The following is a 16,801-nucleotide window of genomic DNA, read 5'->3' as shown; positions in this document are numbered from 1 at the left end:
TGGTTGTTTTGTTTTGTGGATTTAAAAGTATTTGTGCTAAAACCGAATGATATAAGGAACAATTATTTTGAATGTAATCTTTATTCCAATATGGCTCTCACAGTTTTGGTTAATGTGAACACCGTGGAGCTGCAGTGCTTGTAATATGAAGAAGTGCTCAGTCAGGTTTTGTGAAGTACAATTCACTCCTATTGGGTTTCTGCTTCAGTAACACAACTCAATTGTAGATAAACACAATTTATGGAACAGAGCCAAAAGATTCCCACTCCACTTTATCACTGTGTTTAAACAAGCATCTCATTTTTACAAAAGAGATCAAGCACCGTGTAAATTACTGTGGGTAAAATGACAAAATGCTCAGTGGACATTTAGTAATTTTTCTGTGGGCTCTCATTTAAATGGAAATTTGCCTATCAATGATGTGCGGAGGTGCATCAAAATGGAATATTAGATTGAAATCCCAATGTGAACAGGCTAAAAAAAAATATTCTTCTAGTCTGTGAGAAAGACTAATGTTAGCACCTATTACATGTGGCTTAGCTGTTTGAGATCTTCAGGTGATGTCAGCCATGCTTAGCAGTAAATTGGTTATAGTATGTTATGATTTAATATCTCCCTATTTAGATTCAGTTGTTTCCTTTGCTGGCAATTGTGCTTTATTTTATATTTTCTGACATCAGATGGGCAAGTCTCACTGGTCTTTTTACCTGTTACCTCTCCACTAGCTTTGTCAAACTTGTCCAGATTTTTACCACAAACTGCAAAGCTTAGAGTCGACGTGTTTGCCAATAAATACAGACCTGTCTTTCAAATCACAACAGAAATACATCTATACTTTTCAGTTTGATAGCAGTGAGGTTTCTTGAGCTTCTTGACTCTCTTTGCAATATCTGGCAACAAGTTCTGTTAGGAGCCCAATCCCGAGCATATTACCTGGCAATCACACACACTCACACTACACAGCTGAATGTGTGTGGTTTTACTTGAGCTCAATTTATCCTTTGCTGTATTATTTGTTTTTTCTTTGTTTGTTCAGTGTCCAGGCCTGTGAATGCCCAGCTGTGTGAGGGTGCTGAGCCTCCATTGGCTGTTCAGAACTGCTCCATTCCTTGCCAGAACCATTGCTTACTTTCACAGTGGTCACCCTGGAGTGCCTGCCTACATGAAAACTGCAAAGACCCTCAGGGGAAAAAAGGTAAGCTGAAGTACACACGACATAATCATCTATAAGCTTTGACTTTTGACGTGTTTGAGAAACTATGTCCATTATTAACATCATTAGATCGTTGTGAACAGTGATTTGTTACTACAATACACATAATTGGCCTTAAAAACACAATAGGAGTATACTTCAGATAATTTTACAGATATTGTCCTAAAATCTGGGGTAAGTAGCTGAGACTGATCCCCAACACGCATTCTGAACACTCACTAAAATAAAACTAAAATTTTGCCATTAACTATTTTCAATCAACTCGATCCATCTGTTACCATAATATCACATGAACTTCTGGATGAATTTTAATGAACTATTCAGAAAGTAATCATTGGATGTACATCTACAACTGATTAACTTTTGGAGTTAGTCAAATTCAAGATGACCACCACAGATAAATTACCGTATCCAACAGAAAAATAGTTATGTCTCAGTCAATTTGACAGACGCTGAGCTAAAACTGAGTTATTCAGAACACTTACTCCGAGCGTGACACCTTTAATTATTGCAGAAGATCACTCCTAACATTAGTTTCAAAATTTGAACAAAATGGCTACAACCCTGTCATTCGTCAAGATAAGATAATGTTAGTCTAAATCTGTGGCATGCAAAGGGGCCGGCAATATACATTCCATCAAGGAATGCCAGGCCTTTAATTATTTAAGAGATAGGGAGATTAAAGCATTAGAGGGCAGGAACAGTGGTAGTTTTATCCCAGCACACATGTTTTAACATAATATTATTCAACAGGGTTTAGTAAAATACATGCATTTTGCAGTTTGTGCAAAAAAATCACTAAAACTCCTGAATGACTAATATGTGCCTTTACTAAAGTAAAATAAAATGATTGAATGAGTACAGAGACTAATAGCTTGTTGGGAGGTGACCTGTGGGATGTTTGCTAATTTTTTTCTGGTGTTTTTACACCGATATATACAGTAAACATTTAGCTCATGGTAATTTTTCTAGTGTCACCCCACTTTTCATGTCTTGATTAATATCAGTTTAATATATATCACAAACTAGTCTAGTTGTATATCTTTTTTTTGCACTGAGATTGTTCTAACTTCAGTAGTCAAGGCAGTGTGGACCACATTCAGCATATTGTATTCATGGTGGCTGTTGTGTGTTTTCAGTCTGCTTTTGTTTGACAGCACAACCATCTCCCTTAGGACTTGTGTTAGCAAATCAAAGTTGTTCATCTAATTAAGTTTTGGTGGTCACAAAAGAAATGACCAGATTGAATTCTGAGGCAATGTTTTGATTTGAAATAATGGAAGCACAATTTAAGAAATAAATACATGCCTGAAAGGCTCCTAGGGTGAATGATTGCTGTTTGAAGCTCATTCAATTTGGGCCAAAGTCTGCAGTTCACATTCCAATGCATTGTTAGGCCTATAGGAAGCAAAAGGTAGCTAAGCGAAAAATGTTTTTGCTTTAATAATCTGTTTTGGGAGGATTAAGTTATAATGTCTTTGGTTATGATGCCTTCCAGCCACTGTGACTTTATAATGGTCTTTGCTTTTGGTTATGAACTTTATTCTTTATTCAGCTTGAACTTAGCTTTTAGTTTACCCCTCTCCCAGCCATCTCCATCCACCAGAGATCTAGAGCTATTATCTGTCTTGACTCCAGATTGCCACTCGCCACCTGCTACCCTGTTTCCAATTAGCACACCTGCATGTACTTTCCCTATCATTCTCAGTGGTATTTAACCTCCAGTTTTTCCACTTGTATGTGCCAGAGGCTCTCTGCAGCGTCCTATTTAGCCTCCCAGGCCTTTAATGCCATTCTGTCGTCCTTTTTGGATAACTGTTATTTAATTATTCCAGAGTGGCATTCCTACTTACTGAAATGTTTGTCTTTTTAGTTCAAGACTAGCCACGTAAACTTTATTTTTAATTTGCATGCAGCAAACCTTCTAAGTGTGTGCGTACATTCTGATTTAAACTAACATGACAGACTGGGCTCTGGCCAAAATGTCCCAACAGTGCAAGGAAACACTCCCAGAATAAGGCTGTGCCACTTTTTAACATCTTTAAACTCAGGATGGCACATACTCAATTCGCAACAATACACCTGGGTCTGAGGTGGACAGTTGTCAAGACAGGTGAGGAAAAGACAGACAGACAAGGGATCTTTAATTTATAGGTGAAGTATAACACATTCAGTCTCAAGTCACTGTGGACTTTTTTCTGTATCAAAATAGATCACAATCTGTCTTGAAACTTTAGCCGTGAGAGCCTGAACTCAGTCAAATCAAACAAACAAACAAAAAATAATAATTATAACTAGAACATATTGATGGATGTTTTTTATTAGATATAATATAATATAACAATATAAACTGTTAAGTGTTGCAAATACATGTATTTTTTTGAATTTCTTGACTGGGATGGATATTGTAATGATTCCACCAGAAATTGCAGATTTTAGCATTTTTATGAGACAAAGACTAAAAGACACTATAGATCATTATCAGGCTGGTATTCTTCATTATAGAAATTATTTGAACATACAGGCTTGAGAAAGAATTATCTTGAATTCTTTTCAGACTGATCATGTATTTAAAATCAATAATAAAATGTTAAGCTAAGTACTTCCAATATGATCAGCAAGGGACTCCACTGACCTGAAAGCTGCAGCACATTCATGGTCTCAATGGAAGATTTTAGCGTACTTTGGCAGTACTGAACTTGTCAGACAGAGAGGTGTTTTGTCTGACAGAGGCTATAAGGCAGAATGTCAGCAGACCAGACCAATTTTGTCAGAGCAAGATGCAGTATCCCCCTGGTTAGAATCTAAAGCTGATTTAAGTGGTGAAAGGACGTGTGAGTTGAAAAAAGCCATAACAAGCGTCAACCAAAGCAGATTTGAGAAAAGAAAAAGTACAAATGAAGTTCAGTTGTCAAAACCCCAGGAGAATAAGGAAAGTATGAGCAGATAAAATGATTCCTGTCAGTGTGTTTTGCTTTTCTGTTGTGTGTGTGAGTGTAGGTGTACACAAGTATTCAATGTGCTTGTGCTGTCTCAGATCTTTTTGCACAGATGAAAGCATGTTGCATCTGAATGCTTTTGAAAGGACATGCATTGTTTGTGGAATGTAGTGCGTGTTTAGCGTGCTGGTTGTGCTGGCAGAGCTGTTAGTGTGTTAGGGCTGTGCTAAAAGGGCATGATGACCTCGTCCCTGCAGTGAGTAAATGTGCATGAAAGCGCCCCGGGGAGCGACTGAAGTGTGGACTGTTCAGGTCAGTGGCCACACTCTCAAACAGTGGATTTGTATCGGATGAGCCAGCTCCTCTCACGGACAGTGTCATTAATACGTTTCAAAGGGTGAAAAAAACAAAGCATGGGCTGTTTTGTGTAGGGCTGTCTTGTGGCAGGCTATCTTTTAATGGCATTTATACAGACTCGGAGTGCACAGCAGACAGGGTATGAAAGCCATACAGAATCACTCAGAGTGAGAACTGTTGCCTGCAATGCACTGAACAGATATTGAGTAGTGGAGTATTGTAATGAACCAAGTCGTTTGCTTGTAGCCCTTGAGCTTCAGAGGATTTCCTGCTGTGATTGAACGGCCTTTATGTTTCACCACATCAGAATAAACTGTGATCCGTCTCTAACCGAAAGTCCCGCTAGATCCCCGTTTTTCAGGTACAGGAGTCAACCAGCTTTACTCTCCGGAAAATTACAAATTTAGATTGCCTCGCTGTGGCTTCATGTCTTTTCATGTTATCATGGCCTATCACATTTGCTGCTATACTGGGAAATCAATTGAACATGGGAGGTTACTGGATAGATTTTTAGCAAGGCCTCTACCAAGAACATACACAACTCGAGGGAAGGTGTATTCCTAAAAAGTGGTGCTAAAAATTGCTGTCTGGCCCTTGTTCCCTTGAAATAAACCTGGTATGGCCAAGAAACCTTTTAATTATTAATATCCATGGGGGCATGGCCAGCCAAATTGTTTTTTGCGGCTTGGATGCGAGTAGCAGTAAGTGCTTTGGGCAATACTGCAATCGATCCACAATGTCTTTGCTCTTCAAGAGCGCACTCAGGCAGCATCACTCAGATCAGGCAACTGAACTAGTGCCCCTCTCTGGTAGATGGTTGGGGGATGTAATTTGCAGAATAGGGGTCCTTTGGTTAAACAGTGCTGCCCGTGGGGCAAAGGAATGTGTGGCCTTTACACCAGTGACCAGCGTCAGAACTGAGACAAAAGGAACATTGCTTGAAAAGGAGAAGTGCTACTGCTCAAGTGTCTCTGGGGGAAAGATTGTAGTAGCTTAGATCTTTTATCCCTCAGCTTTATATTTGCAAGAACACTGTGCTGTCATAAGGGAATTGGAAGGACTCAGTAGTCAATTCAAGCTATTGATTTAAACATGTTCAATCAGTAAGGACCTTTTCATGGAAAAATGAATATTTTATGAACACTCCATCTTTAGGAGAATCAATATTGTTGAGTGGGGAATATTAATAAAAATATAGGACAGTAAGGTGATGCGGCTGACTAGGTAAGTGCTATAGTGATAATGAGTGAGACAAAATGTTCATGTCATTCAATAATTTGCCGAACGCTTTCAAGCGTTTTATTGTTCATGTCGTCTTTATGATCTGCCTGCCATTCTTCAAGCACCAACAATCAATGTTTTGTTCATTCATATTCAACAAAGGCTCTCTCTGAGGTTTTGAGACACAACAATAAAAGAAAGCTGGCATGGCCAAAAAAATTACAGATGAAATACTTTTTCTGAACTGTATTGTTAATGCAATTGTAAAATCTGTGACACTACTGAACAAAAAATAAAGAGAAGTTATCAGGACCACAAAACATTTCTTCAGTAGGTGGTCATTTATCGTCAGATTTGTTGATGTGACTTTGACCTCTGTTCACATATCCATCATGGTTTCAAGACGATTCTGTTCAAAGGTTGGACATGATGTGAGCTAAAATTCAGAATTTGGAACAAAGATAAATTCCACAGCTTAACCTATAGTTTAATTTTAGACTCTACAGTTATATCTGGAGACTTATATTTTCCTGAGTAGCTTGTCAATTGGTAAACTGAGACAACAACAGTAATAACTCATTCTTATTACTGAAAACTGAAAATCCTGTATAAAACACAAAAGGCTGCAAAACAATTTAATTTCTGTGTTTCTCTGTTTTTGCATTAAAGTATGCAGAAATCACACATTCTTTATAATATACTGAATTATGAATACTAAGTCAAACAAGTACCAAAGGGAATGCAGTATGTCATACTTTATTGAGTTAAATTTCAGTGATGGAATTACCACAGTATTATTTGTGAGATTCCTATAAATAGTCTTGCTATAGTGTTTATATAAAAGTTTATCTTAAAACATGGCAGGACAATTAAGAAAGGTTACAACAATTTGGAGACAAAAGTGCAGCAGCACTAAAAAAAGTGAGATTCTGTAATTGGAACTGGAAAGGCAAGATGTCATTGTTAAAACAACACAATTATTGCAGCTTGACCTGGCTCACGCACACTTTTCCACTTTCTTAACACCTTCACCTCTGCTCTTCCGTTACTCTCACTATCTCCTCTATCTCACCCTGGAAATGCTGCTTTTGTTGCGTTTCACTGAACACTTTCTCTTTATGGAAGCAATTTTTGGTTGAATGTCAACTTGGTTTTTTTTTTTTAAATAAAAGCAACAAAATAAGAGTGAAGGAATTTTTACTGACAGAATTGTCTCAGGGAAATGTAAACTATCTATCTATCTATCTATCTATCTATCTATCTATCTATCTATCTATCTATCTATCTATCTATCTATCTATCTATCTATCTATCTATCTATCTATCTATCTATCTATCTATCTATCTATCTATCTATCTATCTATCTATCTATCTATCTATCTATCTTTCTTTCTGGGCCAATAGAAATATCTATATAAATGACATTTGGTGTTTCAAATCTGTTGCCGGTTACAGACAGAGATTCAGGATTTCTCTAAACTCTCAGGTTTTTCACAGATCACTGACTGGAGAGTTCCTGCACCTAAAACTGAAGCGTGATAAATAGATGTAGCACTTTCGCTTCTGAAACACAATATCTCATGCTCTGCTAGCTTGAATCCCAAAGAAAGGTGAGGAAGTGAACAGATGTACACTGAACATGTTTTTTTATTTATTATTTTTAAAGAATAATTGAACCTGAAGGTAACTGCAACAAAACTGCAATCTTTTGTTTTGCTGTGAGAGAAAGAGAATGTTTTTTTTGTTTTATCTTTTGTTTGTTTATTTCTTTTTTGAACCATGATTTTTTGTTTTCAAGTTTAATTTGTTGAAAGAAAATATGAGTATTTTTTTCTTTACTATGGGTAACTAGTATAGTTCATTCAAAACTACTAGAAAATCACAAGTGCATAAATAGTTAATAATTTCCAAATATATTAATATTACTTACTATCACTTGTCTGCTGTTTGTTCAGAGGGAGTTGTTTATGATTTGTGTGTACGGCAGCATGTTTGTTTCTTTGCAGAGAATAAGCTGTCCTTTCTTTGACTTTTCCTGTACTTCCCCCGCCTGCTTTCTGCCAGGTTTCAAACAAAGGAGGAGGGAGGTGTTGTGGCAGTCCAGTGGGACTCTGGAGACTTGCCCTCATCTGATGGAGTTCATCCCCTGTGAGGATCCTGCCTGCTACCTGTGGCAGGTCCAGCATGAGGGGAGATGCATCCCCACCAATAGCTCCTGTGGTTCTGGAACTGCACTCTACAATATAACCTGTGTCAACACTGGAGGTAACGCTCTGAACACACAAACAAACTGCATCAAATTTGAAATGTCTCTTCCTGTGAGTAAAACGCTGGCTGTCAGCTTAGCTCCTGCATTAAATTTGGCCTTCTCCCAGTTTCTAAAGCCTGCTTACAAGATAATTAGAGGTGTTGGGAAATGAGTTGTGTTCTTGCTCCAAGTTAAATGGGAATACGTTAATCATCTTTTTTCATAATCTCACCTAAAAGAAGGTTAGGTAATGAATATGTTTATTTCCTCCTCCAAAAAATAAATCATTTCCTTAACTATCTTTTTTTCCTCATTGTGGCAAGGCACCTATTTAACAATCAGAACCTAGAGAACTTTGCACAGAGTCTTTAAAACAACCAATAAATATAATAATAATGATTATATCCTGGATAAACTCAGATGTGTATATTTTTAACAACAAGCCTGTGCTAACTAGATACTGAAATAGGTGTTCCTAAAACAATAAAAATTGAAAATAAGTCACAAGGAACCATAAAATTGATCAAGGTTACAGTAGAACCGTTAATGCTATCATCTGGAGCGATAATACCTGCAATTATAATGTGATACCTGAACCATGGAGTGTACTGTGAGCTGTTGTGCTCAGCCATATTACCAAGTTGGGTGGAAGGAACATCACCATTAACAGAGCATGCATTATTCATTACGAACCATTGTCAAGTTTATGGGCACAGAAAACACTGAGCTGATTAAAAGTCAGAATCTCTGCTTCCCACTGAGCATTAATTGCTCATCTCCATTGATTATAAGCCTAATCGGAGCTGTTTTTGTCCATGTTTTATTACTCTGTCACAAAGGATCATGTGTGTGTTTATCACAAATCCAGATGAAAGTCCAAATACATTAGCCGACATGGGAGTCTAATGAGTTTTGACGAGGCAGGTAAGAATGAGAGCTTTGTCAAAGCGGCAGAAAAAAGGCTGATGAAAATGTCAGTGTTGTATTTATTCTTTGTAAATGTTGACAAATTAGCAATTGTTGCTTCTTTAATTCAGTTTGTTGGACCTATCATTCAGGCCTGTTTGGACTACTTTTTAATGAATGTCTTAGTTGTGCCAAGGACAAGTTTTAATGATGCAAACTCATATATGTGTAATAAGTACTCACAGAATATAAAGGTTACCTAACAATCAAATCATATATTTAGTTAAAATTGATACAAAGACAACATATGAATTATTCAAACTGGCAATTATCTTTCTTTGTTTAAACATGTTTTCAATTGGAATATGCAGCAATAATGTGCCTAAACAAACTCTGGGTGAATTTTTGATATTTTTGTTGCATGACTTCTTACACCATTTCTGTGCTTTTGAAAGAAAAAAAATAAAATTCTTGCTTGAGGATTTCTGAAGCTTTACTAGCCTAAAAGGCTTTTAACTGTAAAAAAAACCTGTTTGTTGGGTTTCTTGTTTTATAATTCATCAAAATATTTGCAGTTGATGGGCTGTATGCAGTTCAGTTTAGCACCTGAATTATTTGTGGTGTCACATTGTTTTGTGTTTTATGTTCAGGACATGGTTTGGGGAAAAGTTTTGAAACAAAGAAGAAAAACAAAAGATCTTATTTCTTTAGCAAAACTTATTGCTGTTTTTGAACAATATCCATATGTTTTGGTAACTTGATTGCAGGTTTTACAGCTGTAAATAGGAAAGTTCACAAAAAAAACATTTAAAAGCATTTTTTTATACCAGCTGTCAAGTTTCCATATAAATTAAAAAAACACTTTTTTTAAAAGAATTCTTTTTCACATTACCTTTGACAAGAACACAAAAAAGCTGGCCAAACTAAAGATGAAGCTCGTGTTGTTTGATATTCAGCTTGTACATGAAATTAGACCTTTTTCTTATTAAAACTGATGCAGCCAACATAAGTTATATCATGAAAGAGAAACAAAAGTTTTATTTTTTTATGAACAAATGAATTTCAGAGAACAGATATAAAAAAATGATAATTAGATACAAAGAGTAAGACTATGCTGATCTTTTTTTTTTTTTTTTTTTGAGTGCACATATCTCAGTACTGTCTCTGTGATCAAGGTCAAGTTTTTCTCCTCAAGGAATATGCTCTTAGCTGTTTGTGCTGTTGTGCTTGACATATAAATTTCAAAGACCTTGGAGAAAGCAGCTGCTAATTGCTACTCTGTCTGCATGTTCAGATTCAAAACATCCAAGCTCTCCCTCTCAACTGTTTTACACACAAAGAAAAAAAAAAAGATGACGGACACTTTGTATATAGAAAGGCATGAGCCATACTTCTTTCTGAAAAAAAAAAAAGCAAAATAAAATTGAAGGTTTGGGTTATCTCAAACACTCAGGGAAAAATCTACTTTTAAGGTTGAGGTGAATTCAAAGCTCCCACTAGTGCTTCTCCTAAGAAATTCTTAATATCAAACACAAAACAACACTTCCATACAGATGACTTCCAAACAAAACAAAATATTTTAGTAAATTTCCTGCGTGCTTTGTTCAGTTTTTATTGCTGCGTGTCATCTGACATCCCTAAGGTAGAAAAAGGAAGGTCTTTAATCTTTTATTCGATTGCATATTTGTAATGCGTGGACCAAATTCAGTCATTCAAAACATTCAAAAAGAGACTGAAAGCACCACTTTCCTGGCTCTGATCACACTGTGCTAAAGCTCCAAGGGAGATTTGTAATGGTATTTTATATAATATCACTGGTTTTCGGTTGTTTCCTGTCAGAAAAAGGCTTCCTGTAATATTTTATGGAATTTCAACAGTTCAGTGAAGAGTGGAGTGGGAGTTTGAAGATGTTGAAGCAGAAATGTTTGGTCGAACAGCAAACCTGCAGATATACTCTCTGCTGCCTTTGTTTCAACCATTTTAATTCAAACAGAAGTGGTAAAATATCAATACATTCTTTATTATAATCTCATTTTCTGTAATGAACAAAATATGTCTGATATCTAGATGCCCTTTTTAAAAATTATAGTTTTTTTCTTTTTTTTAATTATTCAAATACAACTGACCCAGATGTGTGGGTTCAAAATAGAACTGATTTTAAGGAGCTTCTGGATTTCATCCTGTACAAAGGTTGGAGTTTAAAGGTCCTTATAAAAGTAAATGAAACACTTTTCAAGTAAAAATGAAAGCAAAGAAGACCTGTTGTCATTTAATTTACACTTTAATTGATTAGCTTTTGGCTTTTTATATTATTCAATTAGTGGGCGAAGGAAAAGTTTGTTCACATCTTAAGCATAATCATTTTTATCGCTAGTTTAGATATACTTTTAATTCTAATAGGGAACTATCTTTGAAGATTTATTTTCCTTCACTTTTTTGTCTTTTGAAGCACTGATTTGTGGAATAGTGTTTTTTAAGACTTTGATGAGAACCAACATTAAAGCGCACAGTCGAAGAATTTGAGTCTAAATGAAAGGACCTCGATGAATGTCGATCCTTTGATGACTGACACAGCTGAGACATGCTGGACAACCAGAGGAGCAGTGAGCCTGGTGAGTATTAGGATACAGTGGTTGAAGGACTGCAGTGATGTAGAAACTGAAAATAAAATTATTTTGACAGAGAAAAGCTGGAGTGACAAAGATAAAAGAAAAGATGGAACCTGAGGGAACAGATCTCTGAAATGGGACTTGTGCTTAAAGTGAATTTGTGTTGCCATACCAAACAGAACTTTGTGTGTTACTCAGTGACAGCATATTTACATCTGAGTTTGTGCATTGATCTAAAAATAACTGTTTACATTTAAAGTTTTGTGCTGAAAAAAAGCTTTATTCTTGATTATTTGTCAGTTATTCTCCAAACAGTGTGTACAAGTGTGTTGGATTGTCAGTAGGTGTTTGTAGAAAGGTCACACTTTCTTTGCTTAGACCCTTGCTAACATTTATTTATTAAAAGCCCCTTTTCATGTGGTGTTTTCTCCTTGAATCATCAGAAGCACAAATTTACAAGTATTTGCTTTGTGTAGCTGCTTTGAAAGAAGTAAAGGATAGTTTTCTATTGATAGTTTTCAAAACCAGTAAAGTGTTTTAAATGAGTGAAAACACTTTAAGATTGTGAACTCGGGTGAAGTGACAGGTACCCACAATACTTGCAGTGTTTTCTTTATTTTGTCTCCCAGATGGACTGAGCATTTTGTTTGCAATTTCCCAGCATAAAACAGCTCTGCATCCCACCCCTAAAGAAGGATGAAGTTGTCTGGGAAAAGTCTATGCCTTCAAAGAGCAAACATACAACACTTTCCCCTCCAATCTTAAACAGCTGGAGATTTAAATGGTTTTTAATGAGTTCTCAAGCAATCAGACAATATCTTTTGTTTCCAAAATGTCAGGTTGTTTTGAAAAGTATATATCCTAAATTTACCCTGGCATAGATACAACATAAATGAGGAGCACATGGATTGATCAAGGACATTTTGGGTCTCAGCTAAAGAGACTTAGTATTGAGAAAAACTTAGAAAAAAAGGACCTGGTGCATCAAACTGTCTGAATACATCTAATTCACTTTATGAGTTCATCTTTCTTAGAAAATAAAGGATTTAATAGCACAGTCTCAGAATAAAACTTAATAATAATAGAAGCTAAAAAAAATACATTTTTACTATAACCTCGATTATAACAGTCAATATGACTGAGCTCAAATAAATTTGTACAAATAGTTACAGTGGATTTTAAATAAAATATATTTTTCTGCTTGTATTTTTAGTTAATACACTCACTGCAGTTTCTCAAGTCGTGAGATGATAAGCTAATGAAGCTTTAGGTGCAAATGCATGTATGGATATTTTTCTTTTGAACACATTATATATAAGACTGCAAATAGCTGAAGCCTCTCAAATAATTACCAAATGTAACTTTAGGAATGATTAAACACACCAGCATATAGAAACAGTCCAGCTCCATTCAATTTTAGATTTTCCAAAGACTGCCCTCCCAATAAATAAATAAATTCACTAATTTGTGGTTCTTGCTCCTGGATAAATGAGGATGTCTATAAAAAACATCTGAAAGTGTTTTAGATTTAAATCTATTGATTCGAGTTCTGCAACACCATTTTCTTTCTTCATCTACTAACACATATAAGAGTTTAATCTCCTACTGTTTCATGTTGAGAGGTATTTTGACACAAGCATGCATCTATTTATCTTCTATACCTCCTCAAACTTTGGTTTGTATCATGTGTTGCTACATTTTTTTAAATTCTTAAATACATTACTGATATTGTGGATTATGTTACGGGTTTCTGTTAACCTCAGGTTATGTTTTTATTTACCTAAATTTGAGACCAGATACATTTTCATGGTGCATTTAAGTTTTGAAATGAAAGTTTCTGTTTATTACAGAGATGGACAGATTCAAACACTCAGACTCACACTTGAGAGGCAGTAAAAAAATAATAAGCTTGTATTAATAAAACAAAAGGCATACAGAAATGCAGAGCACATGAAATCCAAATTAATCAGCTGTGCGTGACAAGAATGGCAACACAACTACACACGAGGTACACACAACAAGGACGAAGATGTAACAACAAGCAACAAAACACTAGAACTGTATGTACTAAGGGACTAAAGGAAAGATTCAAGAGTAGATGTCAATTAACTGAACTGAACTTACTTTTTGGGGAGAAAGATTGGAAAGCAAAGCTAACAAAATATACTAATCAGGAACCCAACTTAACAAAAAGCAGCATGAGAACAAAACACGAAACAGAAATAATGAATTAGCATTCTTCTACTCATACAGAAATAATAAAATCAAATCACAGAAGGGCTGAAAAAGCTTAAAAAGCACTCTGTCATGGGTCAAGTGAAGTGTTGCAGCAAAAACGCAGAAGGGAGACTTACATTTTTTTGCGTCTATTATCAAACAAACCTCATGAGGAGAGACATAGTCACTGCCCGTGTTTAATGGTGAAAAGGCACACAGAAAAAAAATAAAGAGAGTAATATTTATACACTTTAAGAAAACTGTCACAGTGTTTATACAATTAATGGAGCCAGTCATAATTAGAGGACAGGTAAGATGCATCCAGCTATATCTGTTGTATCAGTGAAAGGATCTTATATTTCATGACAGTAGCTCTTATCTTTGACATGAAGCTCGGTTCTAAAAATGTTTTTAAATGGGATTTAAATGAGGACAAAGATGTGGTGCTCCCGATCTTATCTGGCACATCATTCCAGAGGAAAAGGTCACCAGTGGTTGTGATGGTTCACAATGTAATTGTTAGATTTAGCCAATAAAATATCGTAGTCATGTTTTAGGTGTTAAAACTGTGAATTTTGGTTTAAGAATTATTTAAGCCTAGAAAATGTTCATGGCATCATGTCGAATCTAATTTTACTTCTTACAAATCCTCTCTGTCTGTCTCACTGGACAACAAATGCCACCAGCTCTGCCAAAGACTGTGTTGCTGACATGAAAGAAACCTTCCGCTGAAATCTATAATTTTGAATGTCATGCTTGGAGTTGTACTCATGTCCAGCTATGCAAACACAATGCTTTTTGTTTAATGCTTATTTCATGTTTGACTTGAGACCAATTTGAAATACATCATACTAACATGCAAAGTGTAAGGTCAAAGAAGGGTGTGAACTTATGTGTCATCCCTGTTGGATAAAAGCATCAACAAAAGCTAACTGAGGGTACTCTACTCCGGGCAGTAAATAGAAACTGACAGAGCAGGAACTAAAGGAACTAAAATTGTTGCTGGTTCATGAATCTGCCTCACACAAATCCTGGTTTATGATACTATTTAAGTTGTGCTGCTTTGAAGTGACTGTTATCAAAGGTGGTTCACACAGATAAACATTTACTCACTTTGATGAAAAAATATGAACAATGGCAATTGTTGTGAGTAATTGTATTCAGTGCATTATGTTTGTTTATATTTTCAACAGTAAATGCAGATCATAAGATAATTCTGTTTTTTTCACTTGTTTATTACTACAAATAAAATCTCACAAAATTCACGGTAACCCTCACACTGTATGTGATGAATATAGAATATAGCTTTGCCCAGTCTTGTTTTTTTAATGCTCATGTACAGCAATTTATTCTAACATGTGCAAACATTAAAAGTAATTAATGTTAATTAGTAATGCTATGTTTGCATTTATCTGTGTGCTCCGGATTACTGAAAACACCCACTGTTCCAGCAATGAAAGTAAATGCAAATTTTCAAATTTAAATTCATTACTGCTTAGAAGCTGTTCCCACTGAATTGAAGTCAGTTTTATTTTTTTGTGTAATTAGGCATGCCTCGGCCTTTTCCCACCTGTTTCCCTTTTCCTAAGAACTGCTTCTTGACAGCCACTCTCCAATATTTCTGAGACAGCTTTGGCAAACTATGGAGGGATCAGCTGAAGGGCCAGAAGCATCTTTTAGTTCATGTGAAAGGTCTATGGTACAAGTTATCCTTTTTCTTAAGGACATCACTTTCAGAAACTATTGGTCTGTTGCTGTCAAACTGTTTTCACATGTGATTTTTGTGGACTTAGAGTAAGAAAAGGGAAAAGATTGAGTTTGTGTGGCAGTCTGTATCAAAGAGTTTAAATCTAAATTGAAAATGGTAGTTTACTATAAGCCTGTTAGACACATCACATTTCAGTCCTTAAAATTAGATGTTTTTTCAATAGATTGTGTTTAGTCAGGTACAACAAATTCTTTGAAACAAACTACAAAGAAGTGCAGGGCAGCTAAAGTTGCATACACTTTACTACAACTTTATTGTATCTATTGCATGTAAACTTATTAGTATCAGGTTTAAATTTGTGTTGCCATTTGTGTTTTATGGTTCATTTTCTTGGCTCCAAACTACTGTAGGTTAAAGAATCACTGATACACTTTACTAGTTGTCTCTACGCCTCAGGCTTAGTCAAGTTGTTTTGACAGTTTGCACAGTTTCCTCTTCTTGCACAGTCAGTGCCACCGAACACCAGGCCTCCTAACTTCAAACGTGCAGGTGCATTTTTGACTGATAGCTGACATGAATGATTTACGCTTCGTGCATGTAGGGCTGCTAACCCGAAAACCTACAGACTCTGACATTGGTAAACCCAACATCTACGGCAGTATGTTCCCCATCTTGGCTGTCTCTTTCTGTCTAACTGGTCAACAGTTTGTAGGCGATGCTAAAACCACTGTTAAAATGGAGGTATGGCTGTCAGTGAAAAGGAAATTCTAAGAAATGTGTTTGACAAGTTGATGCAGCAAAGACATAAATTGGTGACCCTGTGTTGTTTGTCATTTTTCACTTGAATGGTGAGATTTTGTCCAATTTACCTCATAACTTTTGCCTCCCATCCCCACCCCCACCCAGGTTTGTTTCTTTAAAAGCTGCCTGGCTGAATAAATGTGATGATTAACTTTCAAGCAAAGGTGAGGAGATTTTTTTTAATCCACCAGAATAATAACAATGAATAAGATTAATTGGTTGGTGGGCGAGCAGAGGAGAAATCATGTTGAAATTGCATGCAGTAGGCTGTGATATTATTTCTGAGTAAGAGCCCTAACTACAGATCCCTGTATTAATAATGCAGAAGGACCCCAGGGGCAGCCATCTATTTGCAGAACCCTCAAACATACGCACACACATACACAAGTTGTGACTTTGGCTTCATGCTATCATGTCACTTGTGTTCAGGGAGTGTTTCCAGGCAAAGTTTTGTCTTTTTGTTTGCTAATGTATTCATTAGACCCTTGTGATTTTCAAGCAGACTGACTGTTAAATTACTGTTTTTCAGCTGTGTAAAAAACAGCTAATATTTCTACATGTCGCAATATCATTTCTTTCAT

General features: G+C 35.9%; 1 protein-coding gene across 4 annotated transcripts in view; it reads left to right on the top strand.

Annotated features, from left to right (window-relative positions):
• The window catches only part of thsd7ba (thrombospondin, type I, domain containing 7Ba), a 188,484-nt gene that overhangs the window by 96,672 nt on the left and 75,011 nt on the right, over positions 1 to 16,801 (top strand). For all 4 annotated transcript variants that reach the window (XM_017420752.3, XM_025006907.2, XM_025006908.2 and 1 more), the window contains 2 exons: positions 1,037 to 1,195; positions 7,796 to 7,996. In XM_017420752.3, coding sequence (XP_017276241.1) covers positions 1,037 to 1,195; positions 7,796 to 7,996 — 360 coding nt within the window. The remainder of the gene's footprint in view (positions 1 to 1,036; positions 1,196 to 7,795; positions 7,997 to 16,801) is intronic.

Source organism: Kryptolebias marmoratus, linkage group LG6 (genome assembly GCF_001649575.2).
Source record: "Kryptolebias marmoratus isolate JLee-2015 linkage group LG6, ASM164957v2, whole genome shotgun sequence".
In the NCBI taxonomy this organism is placed as follows: domain Eukaryota; kingdom Metazoa; phylum Chordata; class Actinopteri; order Cyprinodontiformes; family Rivulidae; genus Kryptolebias; species Kryptolebias marmoratus.
Note: the sequence above shows the minus strand (reverse complement) of the source record. Positions and strands in the feature narration are given on the sequence as shown.